This window comes from Corylus avellana, chromosome 11 (genome assembly GCF_965113065.1).
Source record: "Corylus avellana chromosome 11, dhCorAvel1.hap1.2, whole genome shotgun sequence".
Lineage (NCBI taxonomy): Eukaryota > Viridiplantae > Streptophyta > Magnoliopsida > Fagales > Betulaceae > Corylus > Corylus avellana.
In genome coordinates, this window is record NC_142500.1 from 19389514 (window position 1) to 19416085 (window position 26572).

General features: G+C 33.9%; 2 protein-coding genes across 5 annotated transcripts; both read left to right on the plus strand.

The window, feature by feature from the left end:
* Positions 1-4520: 4520 nt before the first annotated feature.
* Positions 4521-9541, plus strand: LOC132165578 (putative methyltransferase PMT8). Its single transcript, XM_059576205.2, has 7 exons — positions 4521-5123; positions 5208-5372; positions 5660-5842; positions 5925-6519; positions 7714-7826; positions 7915-8135; positions 8902-9541. The coding sequence occupies exons 1-7, from the start codon at positions 4908-4910 to the stop codon at positions 9221-9223; spliced, it is 1815 nt and encodes a 604-aa protein (XP_059432188.2). The 5' UTR covers positions 4521-4907; the 3' UTR covers positions 9224-9541.
* Positions 9542-10510: 969 nt separating this feature from the next.
* On the plus strand, positions 10511-16998 carry LOC132166729 (Serine/Threonine-kinase). Of its 4 annotated transcripts, none has more exons than XR_009438597.2 (9): positions 10511-10629; positions 10707-10780; positions 12227-12307; positions 12922-13014; positions 13280-13399; positions 13579-13650; positions 14281-14358; positions 14515-14783; positions 16565-16998. XR_009438597.2 is itself a non-coding variant. In XM_059577600.2 (8 exons), exons 1-8 carry the CDS (start codon positions 10521-10523, stop codon positions 14704-14706), a joined length of 819 nt encoding a protein of 272 aa, XP_059433583.1. In that variant the 5' UTR covers positions 10511-10520; the 3' UTR covers positions 14707-15245. The 4 variants fall into 4 exon arrangements, 2 of the variants coding, with proteins under 2 accessions (XP_059433583.1, XP_059433585.1); XR_009438596.2 differs by lacking the exon at positions 16565-16998 and adding an exon at positions 14870-15249; XM_059577600.2 differs by lacking the exon at positions 16565-16998 and having other exon boundaries at positions 14515-15245.
* The last annotated feature ends 9574 nt before the right edge of the window (positions 16999-26572 follow it).

Sequence of the window (26572 nt, forward strand, 5' to 3'; positions counted from 1 at the left end):
GCATATCATGCAGTTTGTTTATGCCGGGAAATGGGAGTATTATGCCAGGAAATGGGAGTACAAAATTTAGTTTTGGAAGGTGATGCGAAACAAATTGTGGATGCCATCAATTCAATTACGGGCACATGGAGTCGTTTTGGGCATCTAATCAAAGATACAAGGCATTTACTGCTCACTATACCAAGGTGGAATTGCATCTATGTTCCTCGCGAAGCAAATGAGGCGGCCCATCAGATGGCGAAAGCAGCAACTACTGATGTCAGTGATAGAATTTGGAGGGGTACCTCTTCTTATTGTATTAGTGATATTATTTTGATTGAGCAATTAGCTCTATCTTGATGATTGTTTGTTGGAGTTTTTCCACCCCACATACAATTTATTATGAATGCAATTCACCAATTTAGTTAAAAAAAAAAAAAAAAAAAAAACTGCATATATGGAATAGTGTTTTTCTTTCTACAAAGCATAAACTATCTCAAATAGATTACCCCAATTTTTAATAAATTTCACAGCCTTTCACGCCGCATGTGCTTCCGCTATTTGTTGGGCGGCTTCAATTTTAAATGGTTTGAATTATATATGCTTGAATAATCATTAGTAGGACAAATTTATTTTGATAATACTTTTTCCTTCTCTCTTTTATTTTTTCTTTTCAAAACAAAAACATTAATAAACAATTTATAACGTAAACACTCAGAAATATTTTCATCTTTACGTCACAAAACAACAAATAAAAAATATAATCTAAAAATTATTAACCTTATAACAATTATTTATTCATTTATTTTATTTGTTTTAGGTGGAGTGGTGTGAGAAAGAGATGGGCGTAAAGAAGGACAAAGATGCAAGACCAAACAAAGGACTGCAGACTGAAGCATGTACACAAAAGAAACCGTGACACAACATCTGCCTAAATCTAATACCATGGATAAGATGGTAAATCAGATTTTATGGCTTCTTAAGCTCTAAATACCAACTAAGCCTAATAATAACTTGATTAATAACAAATTTTTTCCTTCTTTTTTTTTTAATTTTTAATTTTTAATTTTTAATTTTTAATTTTTTATAATTTTTATAATGAAGATCGTGCATTATACTCTTAACGTATATATAAACAGAGTGTTTGTGAGTTAGTCTTCCCACATACTAAGCGTTTGAGTTTGTGATTTCAAAAAATGTGATTTGAAAGCGTGGTTTTTAAAAATTCAGTTAAGCGCAGTTTGACATTTAAAATTGCAGTTTATCCTTTAAAAATTGTGTTTTTAAAAAAAAAAAAAAAACTCATTACTTACGATTTGAAAACGGATAGTTTTTTCTTTTTTAAATCTCAATTTAAAAAATTGCAATTTCAAACTGTCAATTTTTTACGATTTGATTTAAAATTTAAATATCCAAATTTGAATGACAATTTAATTCGAGGATCCTTGTCCATTGGTAATTTGATAAGTAGAGATTTTACCCCTTTTTTTTATTATTATTTTTTATTTTTTATTCAAGTAGAGATAATACTTGAATGACAGACAAATGCAGCTAGAAGGGGGCTTGAGCCCATGGGCCAAGAATCGTTAAGGCAGTTTGGTAGTAAAGCCCGAGCTCTGGCTCAAATTGTGTCCATCAAGTTGTCAGTATGATGGGCCTGGGCTTTTGCGTTGGCACATACAAGAGCATACATCTTGGCTCATATGTGAAAATAGTGATAAAATCAGAAATCTCACGTTGGCATATATAATGAAATAGTGATAAAATAAAAACGTGATTTTTTACTTACTTTTTTTTAATGGATTTGTTAGTTTTTTAATTCAAAAAATAAGATAGAAGTATTACTATACTGGCTTAATATTTTCAATCCAATTTGTGTAAAAGCTCTTTATGATTGATACAACCACTCCTAATAAACTAATTATAAGATATAATTACTTACTGACTGGATGCTAATTGCTAAGCAAATTTGCAAATTTAGCTAAAAAAAATTTTTTTTTGTTCATTTATTGCACTTACATTCGGCTCAACAATTTTGCGCTCCATGTAGCTAAAAAATCACATTTATTTATGTTAGCCACTGATTTTTCTAAATCACCTATATACAGCTCTCTATTTTAGCTATTCATTTTCTCTATTTCATTTAAATATTATTTCCTAAGATGAGGGGGAATGTTAGAGATTAAAAAAATATTTTGTTTTTACATTTGATTAGTGAGCTAAGTAGAAACTCATCAAATAAGTTTCCAAATTACTGAGCCAGATACAACTCTTTTTGCTCCCGTTTTAACATCCCGATGAGCTATAAATAAGTGCTAATTAAACCCACATCAATCGGTGACATGAGTGTTAAAGCAATTCCATCATATTATTTGATAATAAATATTGATGAGTTTCAGCATTTAGAGTGTGTTTGAGATTACGATTTCGTAAGAATAATCTGCGTTTTTAAAAGATATTGCAAAACGTAAGGCGTTTGATATTGCGATTTAAAAAACACTTAATTTCAAATAGAAAAAAATATACAATTGCTATAAGCAAGTTAGGGATGCTTATTTGAAAAAAAAATGCGAATTTAAACCAAAATCACGATTTCACATAATAAATACTTGATAAAAAAATTACTTTTTAACATGTTTTACCAAACACCTTTACGACTTAAAGAAATAATAATTTAAAAAACACAATTTTATTTATTAAAATCGGAATCCCAAACGGACCTTAATATGCTTGTTCCCATTTGTGAATAAGCTCAATTTTATAATGGTCTTCCGATGGGTTTCGAAAGTAAATTCCATCATCTTTTGCAATCCAAATGCAACCGCTCCGGTTACATCTAGTTGAAAGCCAGCCATTGGTATCATCCCAAAACACGTTGAATGCTGCATGAACATTGTCGGCGCGCATGTAGCACCAGTAAAGCGTTGTCCCCCAGAAGTTTGGTTGGAAATTCCAAGAGAATTTGCCGCCGACCACAAGATTGTGCATGCCCACCAGATCATCGTCTTTCGACTTGCAGTGAATGTCCGCCGCTCATGTCGTTGACATTAATGTGCACAAATCGTGTGTTACTGCCTACGCGTTCAGGATTAACGTTAATTGCTTCCTGAGACGAAAGGCTCATGGCTAACGCCAATACAAGTAAGAAACCCACCAAGTTGCTCTGAGTTGCCGTTGTTTTAGCTGATCTTATGTTACTGCAAGTGATCATATATATATATATATAAAACAAAATTCCATTATAATTTACTGATATTTGGTTGGTGGGAGTTCCTCTCTTGTTTTGGAGGTTAGTGGGGTCTTTTCAAATTTTGGGTTCTACCATATTAGCGGTTTGATTAATGCTCTCGTAATGAAAACGTGATTTTTAGAAACGTAGTTAAGTATTTGACAAATGTACAATTAGGAAAACTTTAATTATTCTGTTAAACTACAAAACCTTTTTCAAGATCCTTCAAGCTTTAAAATTTTGTAATGTTGCATTTTAGTTACGTTAAGATTTTTTGTTAAATCATAATGAAGAAAACTAAAGTTACCAAAATACCCCAATCAATAAATTAAAAAGAATAAAAGAAAAACAATGACCCCTAACCACCTTGTTTTTGTGGGTTTAAACTTACTAAAGGTTTGTTTGAGTGTGCGTTTGATGGGCTTAAAAATTTGTTTAAAGAAAAAAGTACTCGTTTGATAAAAAAAATTGAAAGCTATTTTAAGGGTTCAAAAAGTGGCCAAAACGCACTTTATTTTTAAGTTTTTGCCAAAAAATGTTTTTTTTTACTTAAAAACTATAATTCTCAAACATTTCAGCTTTTTATTTGACACAAATTTTTAGGTATTAAAAGTACTTTTTAAATTCTCTAACGCAATCCCAAATAGGATGTTACTAATAATCTCGTCACGGGTATTCAACAAGTTTTTATTTATTTATTTATTTTTTTTATTTTTATAATTATTATTTTATTTCCTTTTTTAAAAAACTTCTTTTGAATTTCTGATTTATATTTTATTTTTTAAAATACTAAAAAGCATAGATGTAACTTTAAAAAATTTATGAGGCAGAACAAAGACTTTATTGAAAGGGATTCTAAATCCAACAATTTTCTGCTTGAATTGCTATAAACACTACAACAATTACTAAAAGATAAATCAAAATCCCATATTGTAAATTTCTTTAAGTTTTAGGCAGCGGATAGCAATGGCAGTATGGCACAGTGGCACTCACAGTCACATATAACCGAATATTGACGTGCCTTACGAGCCATACTTCTCGATACACAGTTTCATAAACTGTTTTCGATCTCATCATCAACACATAATGCTTTTGATTTACAGAGTTAACAACAACCAGAATTAACTGAACTGCAAGAATAACTGAAATATTGCCGACACTTTTTTAATCTTTTTTTTTTTTTATAAAAAAAATAATAATAAAATAAAGGATGATTGAGCTTTTGATTCACTGTCCAAGGTATAATCCATGACGTAATGCCTTTTGAGCTGGGTTTTCATCAATCTCTTTCGTAGCTGCTTTTTTCTGTCTTGACAATTTAATAGCTGGCACTTGTCGGTGCTTTTCATTTGAATCCCATTTTAGGATAACTCTTCCCTTCTTACCCCCTTCCTTCGCTCTCACTATTCTGCTTTGTTTATGCGGCATTGTATCTATATCAATCAGACATTCATGCTATGTATAATAAACTCAGTTTCTTGATAAGTTCTTGATAGTTTATGTTCTTGAAAGTCAGTTTTCATGCAACTTTATATGCCCTTCTGGGGTTTAATTGATGCAATGGAATCGTTCTGAGGCTTGGTGGGCAAAATTTTGTATTGGGTTTTTAATAATCAGTCAATCGGATTGTAAAGTTTGGATCTTTAGCTTCTGCATGTTGAGGTCACAATAGACGGGTGGTTGTTTCGTCGCTGTGAAGATGATGAGGGGAAGATCTCATGGGAACCAAAAGAATCCGTTGGTCATTGCAGTAGTAGTTTTAGTCATCTTCTGCGGTTTTCTTTACATTTATTCTCGGAAAGATGGTTCATCTGCTTTAGCGTATGGCACAAATTCCTTAAAAAAAATTGGTTCTTCTTATTGGGGTGGGGATGAGGATGCTGGCGAAGCTGGTGTTGTGCTAAAGAGCATTCCAGTGAGTTTATACATAGCTGAGCTTATAATTACAGATTCTTAGTATGTTCTTGTGTAAATTGAACTTATAAATCTCATGTTGAAGGTTTGTGATGGTCGGCTTTCGGAGTTGATTCCTTGCTTAGACAGGAATCTCATATACCAGACAAGGTTGAAGCTGGATCTAGCCCTGATGGAACACTATGAGAGACACTGCCCGGTGCCGGAGAGACGCTATAATTGTCTGATTCCTCCCCCACCAGGGTACAAGGTGAGAAGTCTTATTCAAGTCTTTTTGGTTAAATGGAATTGAGTGTTAAATCACTGCTTGTATTAGAAGCTTAAGCTGATAGGAAACTTAACTGAAATAAGAGGTAAATGAGGAGATAATTTTGAACCCAAAATCTTTGCTTTGATATCATGTTAAGTTTAAGTTGATAGAAAATTGTAAACTTCATCATTTAAATTAATATTCCGACGTTGAGGACTTCATATTGTTTGGCATCCAGATAGAGGTAAAAATGCATTACTAGTTTCTGTTGTTCTTTGTGGAAACAGATACCAGTCAGATGGCCAAAAAGCAGAGATGAGGTATGGAAAGCAAATATACCTCATACTCACCTTGCAACTGAGAAGTCTGACCAGAACTGGATGGTTGTCAAAGGTGAAAAGATTGCCTTTCCTGGAGGAGGAACTCACTTCCATTATGGAGCTGATAAGTACATTGCATTAATTGCTAATGTAAGTTAATTTGTCTTCCACAGTAGGGGGAAAAATATCAATCATGTAAAATATGACTCTTTTCAATGGTTTAAACTGGCAGATGCTCAAGTTTCCAAAAAACAAATTAAACAATGAGGGGAGGATCCGAACAGTCCTTGATGTTGGTTGTGGAGTTGCCAGTTTTGGAGGATACCTGCTTTCCTCTGACATTATTGCAATGTCATTGGCACCGAATGATGTTCATCAAAACCAAATCCAGTTTGCCTTAGAGAGGGGAATTCCTGCATATCTTGGGGTTTTAGGGACAAAGAGACTCCCTTACCCGAGTAGATCTTTTGAATTTGCGCATTGCTCCCGCTGCCGGATTGATTGGCTTCAAAGGGATGGCATCCTTCTCCTTGAGCTGGATAGGTTACTCAGACCAGGAGGCTATTTTGCTTACTCTTCTCCTGAAGCCTATGCACAGGATGAAGAGGACCTGAGAATATGGGGAGAGATGAGTGCCCTTGTGGAACGCATGTGTTGGAAAATAGCTGCTAAAATGAACCAAACTGTAATTTGGGTGAAGCCCCTGACTAATGATTGTTACTTGGGAAGAAAATCTGGTACTCATCCTCCCCTCTGCAGATCCGATGATGATCCAGATGCTGTGTGGGATGTGCATATGAAAGCTTGCATCACACCTTACTCTGATCGTTAGTACTGTTTCCCCTATTTGTTATCTATGAAATAATCTCTCTGATTTTTCATTTGCAGGACTACTAAAAATGAAAAGTCAGAGCACTGTTAAGCACTGATCTAAGACCATTCATGCCCCTCAGTTTTTTTTTGGTAGCAGCCAAAATAAATTTGAACAATGATGCCTAATCAAAATAGACAGTCAAAGTTATTTCCTAAAACACAAAAATCAAATGAGAAAAGCTATTATAACTTTTGTTGTTATTTATGTTTGTTTCAGGAATTCTTCAACGTATTTGGGGGATGTATAGGTGTTTCTGATTCCTAATGTCTCTGGTTTTAGATATTATACTGGTTTGCACATATATCTGAAAATGTGAAATCTTAATGCATATGCTGTCATGCTTGATTTTATCTTATTTTCATGTTTTATGGTTCTTGGGTACGAGGGAAAACTTGCATTATGACTCAAGATGTAGTCTTCAGAATTAGGATGGCCATGAATGTCTTCATCTACTTTCTGATATATTGATTTCTTTCTGCATTCCTTTCCTTGTTAGCACCTTTTTGAGATCTGTTGGCTGGAGGGGGTTGGCTCTGAAAAAAGTCTGATTGGTCCTAATACTTTGTTGAAGTAAGCCACTTAATCTGGGAATCGGTCCAAATAATTGAAACTAAAGACTATAAGAAGTCTGTTTGGTCGTAGTTTATCCCGTATCGGAATTGATAACATTTCATCAAATACATCCTCCATCTGTTTAGAGAACTTTCAAGAGGGAATTATTATATGGTCACCATATTTGTTTGTGCAGTAGCAGCCGTTAAGGCAAGGGAAGGAAGATCCACTTGGGATAAAGTCATAAAGACAATGTTGTGTGCATCTTAGCATATGTCAGCATGCCAGTAGTTGTAATACACTGATCTATAATATGCACTAGCACTAGAATCTCATGTACCAGTTTAGAGTTCAAGTACAAATTTGATTGATTTATTTTCTGCTGATGCTTAATTGCTGAATTTAGTAAGCTACAGCTCTTCCAAGGTTTAAGGAAGGCCCTTGCATATATTGGAACCTGTAATACTCCAAGCTTCATTTGCTTGTAGAAAAAATTGCCTTATTTTGTTGTACTGCATTACAGTTTTCCATAATGTTATGAAATTATCATTGGAAGTTGAAAAAGCACTAACAAAATCTTTTGTTGTCTGATCAGAAATCCAGAGAGCAAGAGGAAGTGGTTTGGCCCCTTGGCCTGCTCGATTAACGACTCCAACACCCCGTCTAGCTGATTTTGGCTATTCCGATGAAACGTTTGAAAAGGACACGGTAATTTTTTGCACAATCTCTATCTGTTTTATGTAAAGACAAACACACATGCAAGAACCTGGTTTATTTTTAAATTGATGTGGTACAGGAAGTCTGGCAACAAAGAGTTGAAAATTACTGGAATCTTTTGGGCTCGAAGATCAAGTCCGACACCCTGAGGAACTTGATGGACATGAAGGCAAACATGGGTTCATTTGCAGCTGCTCTGAAGAACAAGGATGTCTGGGTTATGAATGTGGTGCCAGAAGATGGACCTAACACTCTTAAGATAGTTTATGACAGAGGCTTGATTGGTACAGTTCACAACTGGTATGTTTTAGCAGTTTTTTTGAGAAGTTTTGATTTAACCAAGAAACAGAAGACTAGGTTTATTTGCAAAATGATAACATACTTTCGGTCTTTAATACTCTCCATTTGCTTTGGAAACTACTAAAAAAAAAATTAAATTATAACCGTTTAAGATTATGAATCGTTATTTTCTTGGTGGTCTTCAGTGTCTAAAAGACAGCATTTAGACTTCTATTCAATTTTATGGGAAAAATTAATGTACTCTTATTATAATTTTAGAGAGCTTAGTAGTAAGGTCTCAGAATTAACACCACACAAAACTTGCAATTCTTCCCAAAACCAAGAATTAAACCAAGGAATTGAGGCAAAATAAGATAGCACACAACCTTTGAGTATTTCTTATTGAAAATTGATGAAAAATATACATAAACTGCAGTGAAAGCCTTCTTCATTTATTTATATAGAAAAAAAAAAAAAAAAGTCCAAACCTTGCTAGAAAGCTAAATAAACTGACTCTGCCAAAATGTGTTCAAACGAGTTAAAATCTTGTTCGAATGAGAAACCTTGTAATACGGTCGAACAAGCTTGGATCTATTGAACATCTCGGTTTGTCGTAATATGCAATAATTTGGCCGAACGAGCTTTGACCGAGACTTTCAGAAAGTCGCCTTGATCGAACTGGGACTAGACATTGCAGAGGATATGGCCATGCTAGACATGATGACAAATTTCATGCCTTCTTGTATTGTACTTATTACTGATATGCCTTGTTTGGTTGCAACTGCAGGTGTGAAGCCTTCTCAACCTACCCACGAACTTATGATCTACTTCATGCTTGGACTGTCTTCTCTGATATTGAAAGGAAAGGCTGCAGTGCTGAGGACCTATTGATTGAGATGGACCGGATACTTAGGCCTAAAGGTTTCATCATTGTCCGTGACAAACCTTCAGTTGTGGAGTTCATAAAGAAGTATCTCCAAATGTTACACTGGGAGACACTGGCTACAGCTGATGCAGACCAAGACTCCGAGCAAGAGGAGGATGATAGAGTGCTCATTATCCAAAAGAAGATCTGGCTTACAAGTGAGAGCCTCAGGGAGTTGGAATAACATGAAACACCACTGGCTTCCAGTCTCCTTCCTATTAGCACACAAAGCGAAAAAAATATTTAGAATTACCGCCGACCATATATCTGTTCGAGCAAATCATAGAACCTCAGCAACAGAAAAGAGATGTCTTCCAACATATGTCTAATAATGCCTTATAGGATGGAATACACAGGCTTAGTATGTGTGTTTTTTTTTTTTTTTCCTTTATAATTGAAGATGGGAAAAGGGTTTAAGGGGGAGGCTCTGTATTTATATGTACCTTAATTATTTATCACATTAAGAAATAAAAACCAATTCCAAATATAATTTCACAAATAATTCCTTATTTAGAATGAATTACCGACTTCCTTAATTGGTGTCTAGTTCAACTGTATGCGGCATTATGAGATTTCTAACCACTGCCAACCCTTTAGAGTTAAAGTTGGCCTCAAAGGTGGTTGTAGTTATAACTTTTGTAGATTTTGGTGTTGCCTTATTTATATTTGTAGAGTGAGAAAAAAAGGGTCACCCACCTTATATTCATTCTATTTGTGATTAATTTGCATAATGGAAGATCTTCATTAAGAAGAAAAGTAGAGGTGGCTAGTCGAAGAAAAGATGTTAGGGTTTACAAATAAATTATGAATCGCCTCCGAATCAAATTAGTAAAAATCTATCTGACTTAAATATTAGAGTGGTCTTCCATTGGCTCCCCCGACAAGCTCATTTTCTTACCTTCATCTCTATTGCAAGTAGTATGGGCTAAAGTCTCATTCGGCGATCAATTGTATCAACAATCTTTAGGTTCAATTGATTCTTCCATTTGTTTTGTTACCTTTTATGTGTGGCTTAAACCATTGCTTGTAATTAGAACAAAAAAAAAAAAAAAAAAAACACACTCCTTGTGTTTGATTCTCGTGAGAACGGATTTTGAGTAAGATACATCCAATTTTTTCATTTGTTAATCGTTTCTTGAAAATAAGTTAATTTTAAAGAAGAGCTTTAAGGAAAATAATTTATAAACTAAGCATATGGTAAATCCCTATCATGATTTAATAAACTAGATTGAAGGAATAAATTTGGAGAAAAACTTTTGTTAATATTTTCTTTTGATTTTTTTTTCTTAATTGTTAGTAAAAATTATATAAAATATAAGCTATAAGTATATCCGAAGAAAAAATTATCGTAAACATTAAAATATAAAGAAATGCAAAAAAGTAATGATTTTAAAACATTAAGAATTAATTTAAAAATGTAGGCTATAAGATATTCGAATTGCTACCAATTCTTCTGGTTAGAGTCTCGCGCGGAGAAGAAGATGGAGAAGATCCCAGAACCTTCATCCAAAGGAAAGAAACGCCAGCGAGACCAAGAGGATTCCGAATCCCAAACACAAAGTATCGATCTCGATCAAACTCTATCACTAGGTAAATACTCTGTTGTTTTTTTTTTTTTAAAGCTTAATATTTGGATTATTTTAATTTTCCTTGAGCGATTAATGCAGAGGAAAGCCTTACCTTTAGCGACACACTGGTGGCGCTTCGCATAATGCGAGCTCAATTCCCACGCATTGAGAAGGTTAGGGTTCATCACTTTTTTTATGTTTCAGGTTTGGTCTCACACATTTCGAAATCGTTGAATTTGGAAATTAATTTTAAAACTTCTAATATCGTGGGATTAGTAATTAGTGACTCTTTCTAGCTTGAAATTCATAGTTTAGTTTAGTTTAGTGATCTTGAACTATAATTATTTTGCAACTGGAAGAGTTGATTATCCACCCGATTTTCATGCCTGTTGTACTTGGTAGATGTAATATTTCTTGTGTTACAACACCCCAAAAGTTTTAGATTAATGTTAGATATGTTACCAGAGCAAATGTCATAAGTTTGAATCCTGACTTCACAGTTTACCATTTTCAGTTATTTTATGTGTTGGGGCTTACTTGATTAGGAGAAGTTTGAACTCACACGTGAAGGAGTATTAGAATATTAATTTTTTGATAAGTTTTAGAATATTAATTTAAATGATTAAGTACATCATTTCCTATTAAGTTAAGCTTTTGGGATAAGTGGTGATTTAACAATTAAGATATGTGATTTTTTTAGTAGTTAAACTATTGCCAACTGATTGGTATCTAGATATATGATGAGTTGGGGCACAAATCATGATCCAATGGTGGCCTTGAAAAAGGCGAGTCCTACTAAATGTTATCAAGTGGTGTATGTGCGTAATGATAACTAGTTTCTTCCTAGTATCCGTTATTTATATGTCACATACACGCACATGCATGTGCACGTGCACGTGCACACTCTCACAGATACAATAATGTCTCCGCTTAAGTTATCTTATTAGCAATGTGTTTCTGTGGGGTGCACGTATGCTTAGCATGGCTAAGCATTGGGCTGTTGAATCTCAGCTTCTTCTGATTTTGATTAAGCTCAAGCCAAGGTCGAGCATACTTACAACTCAAGTACCCTATTGCAGCTTCGATTCCCTTTTGTTTGACTGACCTCTAGGTTTTTCAAGAGCCTAACTCAGCTAGGGTTGTTACCCTAGTCCAGGCTTATGCAACTACCGAATCTTATGCTAACATGACATACTCTGGAGTTGTAAGAGCTATGCTGCTTTTCATTATCACTCGCTTAAAATTGTTTGTTACTTTTTCAATATGCTTGTATCAGTTTTTCAAATGGTTGTAACTTTACATTGCATCATGCCAACCTCAACTCTACAAGCCTGGTTGAGTGGGGCATGTGTTTGTCAAGCTTATCTTGTTAAGCTGATGGATTGAGCTTGTGACTTAAGTTTGAATTTGGTTTGCTTAATTAGTGAACAAGTCTAAGCAAGCTTCTTAATGGCTGAATGGAGCTGTTCACAAGCAAGTCAGGTCACTGAATATCAAGTGGCTCTGGTTATTGAACATCCATACTATGTGGAATTTTTAATACTTAATATTGTATATGGTAATATTTATTTATTTCCATTAACATCCTTAAATTATTATAAATTAATGCATGTTTTCAGGTCTCAGTTCAGCCCTTTATTTTAAGGTCACAATTGTACAGCAGTGTAGAGGACAGAACACAAGTGGATAGGGAGTTAGAGGTCTGGTTTTTAACCTTAACTTTTAAATAATTCTCTTGACTCCAATATTTAGTACCAGTCTCTAGCAATTCTGATTCATTTGGATTTTTATTCATTTATGATCTTTCTTCCCTCTTAGACATAGTAGTATGAATATGTAGAAAATGTATCTAATCTGTTAAGTGCATTTTTCTCTTCAGGTGCTAAACAAAGTTTTTTTTGTCTATATGTGAAGCAAAAAAATAAAAAATCATATGCATACCATGTATAACGATTGGAATTTTTTTTTTTTTTTTTTTTTTTGAGTATACCATGTAATTCCTTTGTTTTTGGGCTCTGTATTTTCAAATTTTAATTTTAAATAAATAAAGAAAAATGAAGAAGAAAAAGGAACAATAAAAGAAAGAAAAAATCAGAACGAAGAGATAAACACATCACATGCTGTGCATCTAATTAAACATTATTTGATTTTTCAAATTGGTTTTCACACATGCGGAATTACTTATTTAGTTTTGAATTTCCTTGACTGTTGATGTTTGTTGTGTTTTCACTCCATGGTGGTTTAATTCTTTTTGATTTTTTTTTTTTTTTAAATGACTGATATAGTCTGCGGTGTGTGTTTTTTTTTGGTGCAGTCATTAAGAAGAGATAAAATAGTGCGCATTTTCAAATTAAATACTGGACAAGATGATCATGCTATAATGTTTTTGGATGACTATCTAAACCAGGTTGGTTGCATTTGTGTAATTTCACAGTATAGATGGTAGAGGGTCAGATTTTTCTTGGAAGCACATCCAATACTGTAATTTAATATGAAAAATTGAAATGGAGGTTATTCTGCACATATCCTGGGTGTGTGTGTGGTGGTGAAGTTCTGGACATTGTTATTTTTGTGACTATGGTGTGCTTGGTTTGTTGTGTACCAGCCATACGACAATGCAATGCAACTCTTTTAATGGATTGACAATCTATTGACAAGTTTCTTGTGTCTAGATAGAACGTGTTGTGAAAAGATTGGAAGAAAAGAAGCAGGGTGATCTTGAAGTGTTTAAGTGGTTTAGAACACATGTTATTGACTCCAAGCTGGAACCTAGTATAGGACATCAAGAGCTTGTAAGTGTTTCAAATATCAATCCACTTTTATTTCTTAGTTATTTTTTAACCTGCTTTATATTTTCCTCCTACCAGAAACCTTGCTAAGATTAGTCAAACATAAACTTTAATGCTATTTTTTAGAACTATTTAAACTATCAGATACAACACAACTCAAAACAATGATGCCTTTTCTGCAGCATACACTCTTATCACTTGGGGGAAAGGTTATGGATGGACACATCTCCCTTTTAATCAATGCTGGCCTTCTTGTAAGTAAACTTGGATTTGTAATAATATATTGCAATGTTGCTCCTTTTGAATTACAGTTGTATTTTGTGCCTATTTTGCTGTGAACGGGTATGTAAATGTTGCCGGACTTGGTACTTGAACTGAAATTGTGACTAGGAAGAGTAAAGTTTTTGAGATGTTATGCATGGTGTATCAACATGGTAAGTTACAAACATGTTGATAAAATGGTCAGAACAAACAAAAGTCCTGTCTTGTTACCAGAAAAGACTCTGCGTGTGCATGTTGAGAGATGAACACTTTCTTTTTTTTTCCCCTGAGAGGCATTGATATGGACCAGATTGGGGTGGGTGGGTTGGGGAGATATTATCTTAGCTTGTTTGAGCTGTGGGGTGAGTGAGAGATGGCTATGTCTATATATCCCATCCCTTCTTTGATCGAGTCTTTGGTAGTAGGTACAATATTGAAGGAGTTTATGGCTAATGGCTGGAGCTGTATTCCCACTCCTAGTACTTTGTCTTCATAGGAAGCCTCATGGTCTCCTTGTTGTCTTGTTCTTTTAGTGTTTCTTTTTTTCCCTATTTTGGTTTCTTTTCGAGCAGGTCTGATGGTCACCAGTCTGCCTTCTTACTAACACTGCTGTCTAATCTTAGACACGCCAGCTTATTGATCCGAACATGTACTGGTTCATAATTCCAAATGTTGGTTCAGTACTCAAGGGTCTCTCTCAGGTATATAAATGCTTTGTTTATTTATTTACTTACTATTTTGGTAATGGGCTATATGAAGTGGATCCGAGTTTCTTAGCCAAACCATATCAAAAGTTTGAAGTTGTGAGTCATCATTCCAACAACAGGATATGATCTGTTTACGTTTATTCCTTACAGGGAAGAAAGGAAGTTCTTTCTCTTCTAAACCGCAAGAGATACAAAGAGATGATGTTGGCCTCTATGGAGAAAAAGCGTCTCCGGTTCTCTCCACTCGACATGAGATTCCATCTCCGTGATCTGATTGGCTCAGGTCACCTCAAAACAGTCCAGACATCAACTGGATTAGTTGTTCGAGTCGCAAAAGATTAAATCCAGGAAGACACATCTCCTATTGGATACGTCTGATGATTACAAACACTTCTCCTGGTTGTCAGTCTTGAGAAGAGGTAAAGTTGCTTATGCTCTGACTGATAATCTACTGATGCGGCATGCATATTTTCTTATAGTGATTAAACGAATAAAATATATCCAGACTGGCTGAGAGAGAAGAAAGAAAAGATATCAGGGACCATATGCATCACCATCAAGGAATGCAGAATGGCTTTGGTGTATTAGCTTGTAAAAGAAACATGGGGGATGGGCATAAGTTGCCAGAATGGATACAAGGGGAGCCTCTGTGAGGACATTTAACAAGGATGTTTCACCCTACATTCACACAAACACCCTAGCACGTATGATTAGGCTATATACGATTGATAACATTATTGTTATATATCATAAATAATAAAAACAAATAATTTAATATTTTAAACAATTTCTGTGACAAATGAGGTAGTATTAGTTTGAGAGTAATTGTTACACTCCATACTTAGTTATCATAAACATTTCACACCAGTTGACGTGACATATTTTAAATAGTCTTCCTTTTGTTTTTGAGTAATACTGCTCTTTACATCTATTTGTCACATATATTAAAATGGCTGATGTGGTATGTTTTGAGTGGCTTTTCACGTCCGACACTTAAAAAAAAAAAAACAAGCGTAAGTCACGTAAAATACACTATGTTAGCTGGTGTAACATAAATGCGATAAATTGCTTGAACAAATTGGTTGGGTTTGGGAGTATTTTTTCGGTCAGGGGCCATTTTCACAGCCCCTACAATTTTTCTTGCCCTTGCACTTTGGATTTGGGCTAATCAACAAGTCGGGTTGGGTTCAAGCTAGAAAGTAAGCTGTGGTTATATTAATATATCATGACATAAATGAAATTCATACAAAATAATCATCATTAACAACACAATCGTCATGAGCATGAGATGCTATTATCAAAAAAAAAAAAAAAAGAGAGAGAGAGAGAGAGAGAGAAATCCATACCGAAGTTAAATGACCCATTATAAGGCTTATTTGGCCCATGGGCTGGTGGGTTGGTTTGAGCTTACTTGTAAGCCCATGATCAAGACCCATATCATGCTTAAAAAACCCAATCCCACGTGCACCCTTTTCAACTTGTGAAGCTTTTGACGGCAAATTTGTAGTCCTTTTTTCATATATTTCAAAAATCAAAGCCGAAGTTTACGGTCTCGGACAAGTGAAATCCGCAGCTCAAGCTACTTGCGACAAGTAAGCTTTACACATGTTCTCTTTGTGGGGTACCTGAATTACGTGTAATTCGATTAGCCAATTGTACCCTTATTATTTTTTTCTTTCTTTCTTGAGTGCACCTTAAGTAATTCGATTGCTTATTTATTTATTTATTTTAATAAAATGGAAACCTGATAGTGACCATTATTCAAATGATCTCAAACTAGATGGGTAGGGGAATCTTTGCAAGGGGGATATTAACAAGGCATAGGGAGAATATGCCCCCCTATTGGAATGACAGGACTTGGGAAAAAGGTCGACCCTTTTCTTATAATAGGAAAAATAAATAAATTAATTAAAAAAAGAAAAGAAAAGAAAAGAAAAGCTATGCGTAAAAATAAATCAAAGAAAACAAACCCCTTTACTTTACAATTTACATCATAAGTATCTTCCGTGATCTTCTCTGATGGTAAATTGAATTGCTTTATGTTCTAAAACATATATGATTCCAATTGTGTCAGCATCGATCAATCAGAAACTCAGGATAAGTTCGTTAAGCTTTCTTTTGGCAACGTGTCTGTTAAGTAGCCATGCCCGTGTAAAGCTCAAATCTTTTAACTTAACTGCAAAATTGGTCTGTTATTTAGGAGCCCAGGGGACCCCCCCCTCACCCTCCCCCCTCCGTCGGGCTTTTTAAAGGCAAATTTTGATGTAACAATGAGACCAAATCCCGGTGCCATTTCAATCTCTCCATCAACAAATCCGGGCTCTTCTCTGATTGGATCTGCGCCCCCGTCATTGAAGATATCCAACAGCAACTCCAACTCGTTCAAGAGTGCTAATCATTGAGCACATCAGCTTGCAAAATGGGCTGCTTTTTAGAGAGTTTTTGGAATCATCTCTGATTTTTTTCTTCTATTTTGGTCAAAAGTAGGAAAGATTTACCCTTGTAATATCTCCCTTTCCATTGTTTGCCTTAAAAAAAAAAATTAGTCATACAAGTAAAACGATAGTACTTTATATTCCGTGAGATCTCGGCCATGTTGTAAGTGACATAAATTTGTGCATATTTCATAATTTTCATGTGGGTTAATGGTTGTGCAAGTTTGAATTTAGGTTTCATGGAAAAACGACTGCTACTTTTTTGTGGATGGTGATGATTTTAACATATTCAAGGCTGAAGAACAAAGAAATCAAGAAGATTATGAGACCAGCCTCATCATTTTCTCTTCTTTTCAAAGTTTTCCTTCAACTTTGGTCGGAAGAAATTTTTTCAGTCTATTAAATTGATATCTGTCTTTACAATCTTTGATTGTGATTTTAACATTTTTAAGGCAGAATAACTGTCAGAAACGGCAAGAAATCAAAAGGATTATGAGACCATCCTCATTTTCTCTACTTTTCAAAGTTTTCCTTCAACTTTGGTTAACCAATCACACAACATACGTCAATTTAATAGATTGAGTTAGAAAAAATTTACCCAGAAAACTTTGTCCTTCTTCTCCTGCAAAACTTATGCATATGTGATATGTCATATGCTTAATAGTTTGAAAGTGTTACATATGATAATCCTATAGTATCACTTGATTCAGATCCGTGCGTATACTTTTGCTATAAATCATGAAATCAATTGGGATTTAATTACCCCATGGTTGCTTTCAATTCATGTTTGATGTTGACAACTACAAAAATCTAAAAGCAAATACAAAATTATGGTCACTTTCTTACTTAACTGAGGAGCCAAACTCAGCCCATCTAACAACTTTTCATAGTGAAAACGTATTAAACTCTAAACATCACTCTTTAATTAAGATTATGTCAAAATTTTCTTTCAAATTGGGTTAGGAGAAATTCCTTCAACTTAGTCTATTAAACTATCACATGCTCTTAGAGCACGTAATTTTTACATTCATTTTTAACTCTTAGATGCTCTAAGGACACATGTTAATGTAAAAGACTCTGTTGACAAAATTTCCTTTGATCCGATTTGGAAGAAAACTTTATCCTATCTCGCCCCTTAAGTCGATCCAATTTACATAAAACAAGTTGAAAATTAAGTAGAAGCCCTTGTTAATGTAGAAGTAAACTAGAGAATAATGTCAGACCTATTTATAGTTTGATCAATAAAGCTTGTTATAACTACCAAAAATTGTAGTATAATGGTCTCAAGGGAATCCCTATGAGGTTAGGAGAAGGATCCTCTCCATTTTATTTGAAATGAAGGGGATTCATTTAGTTGTTTTAAGAGGGCATTGTTGTCCAAATGAAAAACAGGGAGCCTAGAAATGATAAAATTGCCCCCTAAAAACAACTAAGTTGTTCCTCTCCATTTCAAATGGAATGGAGAGGATCCAAGTTCATGAGGTTGGACATGCACTAGGGCCTGGGTTCGACTCCCGAAATGGGAATCCCTTAGCCTATTAGTGTTAGCCACCTTGAGTCTCATTAATGCCCTGGTGGGGCGGATGTTAAGCTATGGCTCGGTTGGTCTTAAGGGAGTGCCTGCGGTTCCCACCGTCTAAGCCCATCCTAAGCGGCGCCTCGTGGGTTGGTGCTACTATGGTCATGCCCAAGTAGGATATCTACAATTGGCCTTTCCCTCCAACCTTTTTTATTTAGAAAAAAAAAAAAAAAAAAAAGCCTGTTATAATGCTTTGAAAGTGTCTCATAATGCAAATTTGCGTGCACGTGCTCTTGCTAAGTGAGCCGCTTCCCATCTCGTTTTTGAAAGCATTCCCAACGGATCTCCCATTCTCTTTTCCATCCGGATCAAGAATAGAAAAGATCTTCCCTTGTAACCCTATTTCCCTATTCAATTAGAGAGAGAGAGAGAGAGAGAGAGAGAGAAAGGCATGTTATAATAGGAAATACAATTAGGGAATTAATACAAAATATTACAGAAAAATATCAAACTATATGACGAGATAAATCAGTATCTAATTAATTCGGTCTATAAATAGTAAGTGATCACAGCAAAATCGGCCAACAAAAAATTGCAAACTTCCAAATTTCCAAGCCAACCCTGCAGAAGCCACTTACCACAACTAGCCTATGCAGCCCATTTCACAATTATAGTGCCTTGGACTGCACCTGTAGAAATAGGACTAAAAGACCCAAAAAGAAGAAAATAATAATAATAATAATAATAATAATAAATAAACAGGCTGCTTAATTAACTAACCACGTACTTGTTGATAATTTATTTCTTCAAAGCAAAATCATTTAAACAAATAAATTGGGTGGAAGGCCATTTGAATCAATTGGTCGAAGTTGATGTAACATAAATTTGAAAGTAATTTGAGTGTTTTATAAATATTTTGTGTTTTGAGTTGTTTGTTATTGTTTTTATTTTGAAATAAAGGGGAGAAAAATGTTACCAAACAATTCTTCCTCTCTAATTGTTCCATTAGGGTTTTAGTAACTAGATCTTTAATCAAATATTGCAAGACCTTCTCTCTCTCTCTCCCTCTTATAAATAAGGATTTATTAAAGAAACTAGAAAAAAAAAAAAAATCAATAAGCAACCCCTAAAATAAGGAGCCTACACAAGCAAGCGCGTACAAAAATAAAAATATGAGCAAGCAAAATTGATATGACAATTCATATGATGCATATTCTGTTTATAAACTGACGTGACAATTATTACATAATAGTCCACATGACATTGATTTTTATAAAATGTGGACTATAATGAGAGTTAATTAATTTGTAAGATCGAAGGTTGTAGAAAAAAACTATAGGAACTCAAACAATATTTCTAATCACATACCTATTAAATTTAGAGAAAGAAAAAAAAAAAAAAAAAAAAAAAAAAAAAAAAGAAAAAGAACAAGATTAAAAAGAAGACAAGAAACTTGGACCCACAGATGGGATTAAATAAACTGTTCCAAACATTTAATTAGAATCCGATGAAAATTAAGCTTAGATGAAGTGAAGCTTTCCTTGGTGATGACAGTATATATAGGTTAGGTTCAACTTTGATGGTACACTAACAAGGGCATATGTCTAATGCTAAGCACCACACAAGCCAGGCTTGAAAAGATTTTTGAAAGCAATAATTAGGTTATGTTTGTCCAATCATTCCTAGAGCTAGCCATTTTATGACCTTATTTAGAAGCGGATTCGACTCAAATTTAGATTTTAAATTTTAAAAATTCATGCAGTTACGAGTTATGAATGTTTTGAGTGTTTAGAGTTTATACCGTGCGTGCGTGTGAATTTTATCAAGAATTTTTTTTTTTTTTTTTTAAATTTTTTCACATAATCGAATTCTAAATTTGCATAATTTGCAGTGAAACAAAACAAAATTAATATTAACAAATATTTAACTTGCTTTAAAACCATGGTTATATATATATATATATATATATATATATATATATGTTGTACAGATCATTCCCAGCTAGGTAGGTGTAGCTTAAAAGAGCTTAATAATTTTATAATTATAGGGATGGTAGGCCAGAAGCATTAGAATTAGTGATTGATTAGAAGAATCCACATATGATTGATGCAGCCATTGAACTATTCGTTGTCAACATTTCTTGAGGGCCAAACACCCCCCAACGCGTGTCATTCTGTTTCAAAACTGTCTCTTCAATATGGAAATTTATTAGATAATTGTCTTGCTATTTTGTTGCCAACTAAAACATTCACTTTCTTTCATCCTAACGACCCATTTGGATGGAGGGGGAAATTAAAGAATGGAATGGAATGGAATGGAAAACCAATCGTGACAGCCAACCAATGTACATCTTTTGTTTGGGAGTTTTTTTTTTTTAGAAACTTCACTTTCGCCCTCTGAACTTCTACTCGATTTTACAAACCCTTCATGAACTTTCAAATATCTTATTTTTGACCCCTGAACTTTCAATTACTCTCAATGTAGACCCCTCCGTCAGATTTTAAATGTTACATGATGTTTATACTCTTAACTTTTATATAAAATTTCAATTTCCAAAACGTTTTTTTTTTTTTAAAAAAAAAAAAAAATCAAGGACATTTTGGTCTTTTTTTGTATTTTTAACTGCTAAAATTAACGGAATGGTTCTGATTGAGAGTAATTGAAAGTTCAGGGGTCCAAAATGAGATATTTGAAAGTTCAAGGGGATTTGTAAAATCGGGTGGAAGTTCAATGGACCAAAATGAAGTTTCCCATTTTTTTTTTTTAATTATTTCTCCTTCCACAACAGACGGTGGCTGTGCGACCACCCTCTCCTACAATAGAGGGGTGGCCGTATAGTCATTTCCTTCCCCAACAAAGGGTTTTTTTTTTTTTTTTTTCAAAGTTTTGGCTGATGTTTCACTTTTTTAAGATCTAGTTGATATGTGACTTATCTTGCATGGTAAGCTAGTTGATTGGATCATTTGGACATGTCTTTTTTTTATTTTTTATAATTATTGGACATGACATAGTTCGATGGCCATGTGTCCACTCATCTCGGTTAAAAAGTTAACTGAAGGTCGGGATACTGAATGAGTCATTTAATAATAGTGTGAATCTGAGTAATTTTAAAAGTTTTAAACTTTTAAGGAGTGATTTAATTAATAAAAGATAAAATCTTAGGAACCAAACCATTAGACCATTTCCCCCGCATTCTTGTCAAGCATTCTTGTCAATTAATTTCCTTCTAGTATATATGTTCCCTTTTATTCATATTTTTTATTTTCATTTTATTCCTTTATAAAGCTTCTTATACAATCCTAACATGAGGGTCATCTCAATGGTAAGGCCAATTAGGCCGCCTCTGCCTAAGGCCCTCTAATTTATAAAAAGGTCCCCCATAAAAAGGTATTTTTATATTAAATTTGTCCAAATAAATAAAAAGGGTGAAAGGCCTTAAGAAAAATAAAATGAGAAGAGGTCATTTGACATGCTATAATGAGGCTGTAGAAAAAAAACAAAGCTGACATAGCATGTATAAAATGTCAAAAGATTCCAAACTAAAGCATAGCCCACTTTTCTTTTCTTTTTTTGTATTTCCTTTTTCCTTTATTTTCTTTCATCATTTTTAATATTTTGTTTTTTAATTCTATCATTCTTTATTTATTTGATATTTTTTTAAAGGTCGTCATTGTTACACGTATGCTCCGATCAAATCCTTGTTACAATAAACTATCTTATAAGAAAGATAAAATGAATTAACTATATTATATATTGACAATAATATATATATTAACAAATTTGACATTGAAAAAAAAGTAAGAAGAATAGTTTTTAAATTGATCATATTTACAATAGGCCTCAATTAATTCCTTGAGCCGCCATGCCATGAGTCACGAGCTTGACTGACATGAAAAATATGTCTCAGACTATTGCTTTTAGCTTATGAATCACGGATTCTAGTTATCCACCTTGTTAGCTAGCAACCTTTTGTGTGTCTCTCTCTCTATTATTGGAAGGTGAAAAATATATATATATGTAAAATAAATACAATAATATATATTTGAACTGCAGAATTGAAGGAGCAAATTAATTAGTGAGAGTGATTGGATGATTGGATTAGGTTAATTAATGTCAAAGATTCAAACACGAAATAGCTTGCTCAGGGAAAAAGAACAGCTAGCTAGATAGGTTGAAATTAAGATAGCTTTCTATTTATAGTACAAAGTTAACAGCTAGCTTATACAGATCGAGACAGTAGGGATAGGGTTTAGGAGGGGGCTTCAATACCGTATAACGTAGAAGATAATGGATGCAGCAATCAATATCCACGTAAATTCCAAACCGTATGATAATTCTTTTGCTTTCTCATGTCATTGAGAAATTCCTCATGTGATAGTTATGCATAACTATATATATATATATATATATATATATATATATATAGATTTTCTGGCTTAAGTAATTAATTAATTAATAAATTATCTATCTCTCTCTCTATGTCTCTCTCATTTTTTTGTGTGTTTCTGTCTCTGTGTGTGAGTGTGTGGGGGGATCATCCACGTTTGCGGCGCAACTCAAGAAGGTGGCAGATCGAGTAGCACATTACCTCAACCTCCCCATACACGTTTTCTCTTTATCACCAGAAACCCCACACGATGTTATATTAACTGGACACCTGTCCCCAAGAGAGGCTAGCAATTGCCCAACGCCATATATCTATATGGACTTGTGTGTCTCACATCCATCCAAGCAACCCAAATTATTCTAGTGCCACTTGTTTTGGAATCGGGATCTACATTATATATATAGACAATCAGTGTAAGAAGGTAGCTAGGTGAGTGTTACTTGTTCGATTGAGTGTTTGTTTAGACTGTTTGGGTAGAGGGTGGCAAATATTCATGTTGAATTTGGGTCGTGATGAGGCGCGGGTATAAAATTATATAGGTTAACTCTAATCTGATCTACTTAACTAAACAGATTAGACCCTTCAACCTTAAGTACTCACTAATTTCATATTGAGTTTGTATTGAGTTCGTATGTTAGCATATATATATGTTGCATGTCGGATTAGGGTCGTGTCGAAACTTGGGTATAAGACGATATAATTTCGTATCTCTTAGCCTTAACCTGCTAATTTCGTATTGAGTTCGTATCAAAAACTAGAACAGGTTGTCCACGTACTTGTTTGAATAGGTCAGGTATATGGAGCTCACCTGCCTTCTCATATTAGCTGTCTTAATGAAATATGAACAACTAATTGCACCCGGTTTTTTTTTTTTTTTTTTTTGGGTCCTAACACTCATAATAAGAGTAACATTTTGTATCATAGTCTTGTTGTCAACTCTTTCTCTCGCCAGCATAGTCGGCAAACAACTCCTGCTGTTCCATGCACAATGTTGCAAACCCTAAAGAGTCACTATTCCCACTAATGTTTTTTTTCATATTATAGGTGTTGATCGAGTTCTAAAATTAAAATGATTAATTACCACGTTTTATATATTAGTAATTACGTACATATTGTCCAGATTTCCTTTTTGATTCCCAATCACATCAATTAAAGGCCCTGCGTGATCGACGAAGCTTATACTTGTAGAAATCAATTTCCCACGTTTTCAAGCTATCAACCGAATCTTTTGATGATGTGGTTATTAATTACACTTTTTTTTTTTTTTTTTTTTTTAATTTCTTTTTTTAAGTATGAAAAAGACGTAAAGTCTTAAATCGTGGGTGTGTATACGACTAATCATGTATCCATGAGAAAGCCATTTTATTCCATTATTAATACTGTGTAAAATTCCTTTTGATGGTAAATTAGCCTACAATAACATAACATAGCATTTATAAACCATCGGCATACTACGTACGCTAGCTAGCTTCGTTGACAAAGAGGGTTTCTAGTTAATTATCCTGATAACATTTAAAGAAAAATTGCTTTTCTTTAAGAAAGCTTTTGAGGCAGACATTTCTGTATAATAATGGGTAAAGTGTTAGCTTATAGTTAATGATCATCTGGAAATTGGTTTAATAATATGTATTATTTCTGATTTGTGGAAGATATTGTACCATTTAAACAACAATATTCTAGATCTGCTTTTTCTTTAATGTACTTGAGGACAAGATGGCCTTTTCAGCGAATTATTTCATGTATTTTGAAGCACGAAAATGGAGATTGATTAAATAAATATGGTGTATATAATCAGGAAGGATATTATATATGCAATATGTCATTTCTTTCAAAAGCAAATGCTTTTTCTTGATAAGCTCAGAAAAAAAGAAAAAGCTTTTCATGATAAAGTTTTGTAATAGTGTTATCGATCGATAATCTCATGCATGATCCCTTGCGAGCTGCAACTTCAAAAGTCTATAAAGCCAATGTGGTCACCTAACTTTCTAAAAGCTGCTTGTTGAATATACAAGCCAAAGTTGGCTTATTCTCGGGTAAAAGCTGTATACAAATTATCTCTAACCAATATATTTTCACATTGATCGAGCTTGATTTTGAAATAAAGTTCTGATTTATTTCATGCTGCAACTGTGGAAGCAGTAGCCAATTAAATGAAGAGTGATAATTCTCTCTCTCTCATGAGCAGGAAAAGTATACCAATGGTGAGGGAAAGAATTTGATGGCAGAGAGAGAGAGAGAGAGAGAGAGAGAGGAAGAAGAAGAAGAAGATCAAGAATAGGAACAGTATGCTATTGTTAATTGAAGAGTGAATAGATAGTAAATAAAATAATTGAAAGATTTGCTTGTCAACTCACTGTGCAAATCTTAGGATGATTAATCATTGATGAAATATATATAACCTGTATAAACTTCAATATAATATCTCAAATTGTATAGCCCACAGAATTGATTTTGATGGTGATACCCAATTGCAGAAGGGAAATTAATTTGCCAATGAAAATTAAGGATGCTGTAGGTGCCAATGCATGGACATGCTTAGTTGGCAGCTTTTGTGTGGATACTGTACATGACTGGATAATCTGATCATATAGAGTAATCAAATTGGACCCACGTCATTTCAAAAAAAAAAAATTGGACCCACTTAAAAGTATGCAAATTATTTGTTGTTCAAAGATCTCTTCATTTCATTTCATTTCATGTTCAAATTAAAATTTATAGATTTAATAGCGTATATATTTAACATTATTTAAAAAATTTAAATGACATGGCACACCTTGTATACAAAATCTAGACCATGTATCGAGTAAGTATTTATTTGGGATTACGATTTCAAAATGTGCGATTTTAAAACCTAAGATGATTTTTAAAAACACAGTTATGTCATGTTTGGGTGTATGTTTGAAGGGCTTAGAAGTGCGTTTAACAATCAAAAGGTCCGTTTGAAGAAAAAAGTACTCGTTTGCTAAAAAAAAATTGAAAGCACTTTTAAGAATCTAAAAGGCCTAAAAATGGTCAAAACGTACGCACTTTTGGCAAAAAAAATAACAATGAAGCGCCCTTCTTTTTTTTTTTTTTCAAAAAACACTTTTTGACTTAAAAGCTCTATTTCTCAAACACAATTCCAAACATGCTTTTAATCGTTTAAAAAAATCGAAGTTTAGTCTTTAAAATTGTGCATTTTAAAAAAAAGCACCCCCTTAGCTACGATTTAAAAACACATATTTTCTACATTTTTAAATCGCAATTTTTAAAAAACACAATTCCAAACGATTTATTTTCTGTGAATTGGTTTAAAATCGCATTTTTTTGCTATGAAATTGCAATGTCAAATGTACCCTAATATTGCTATACGTACACCACATTTTTATTTTATTTTGCTGATGTAGCATTGCGGCATACCGTTTGATTGCAGTCGAGTAGAAAGAGGTTGGATGACTGGTATACCAAAAGGAGCCCATAACTTATGGAAAAGAATTTGAGTATGCGGAGGTTGTGAAATTATTGGTTCCCATGGAGAGGAATATCAAGCCGTCACTCATTCTCCAACAAAAATCGACATCTACACCTAACAAAAATTCCCTCCTTGGAAAAAAACCCTAACCCTAACATTCACAATCATTTGTATTATCTTTGATGGTCGGGACAGGCATCATTTAATTCAGAATAAATATTTCACACGTCAAAACCTATGACGTGTACCTTTGTTTGTGGAATCACATGTCTTACGGCGCGTGTTCTGTCCCGTAAATTTAGGGTTTTTTTTTTTAGAAAAATTTGTCAAAATCATAATTTGCTCTAGTAAGACCTGAGTCATCTCATCTCCATCCCACTCGCTATCATGCACCATGAGTTTTAGTTTACAATTTG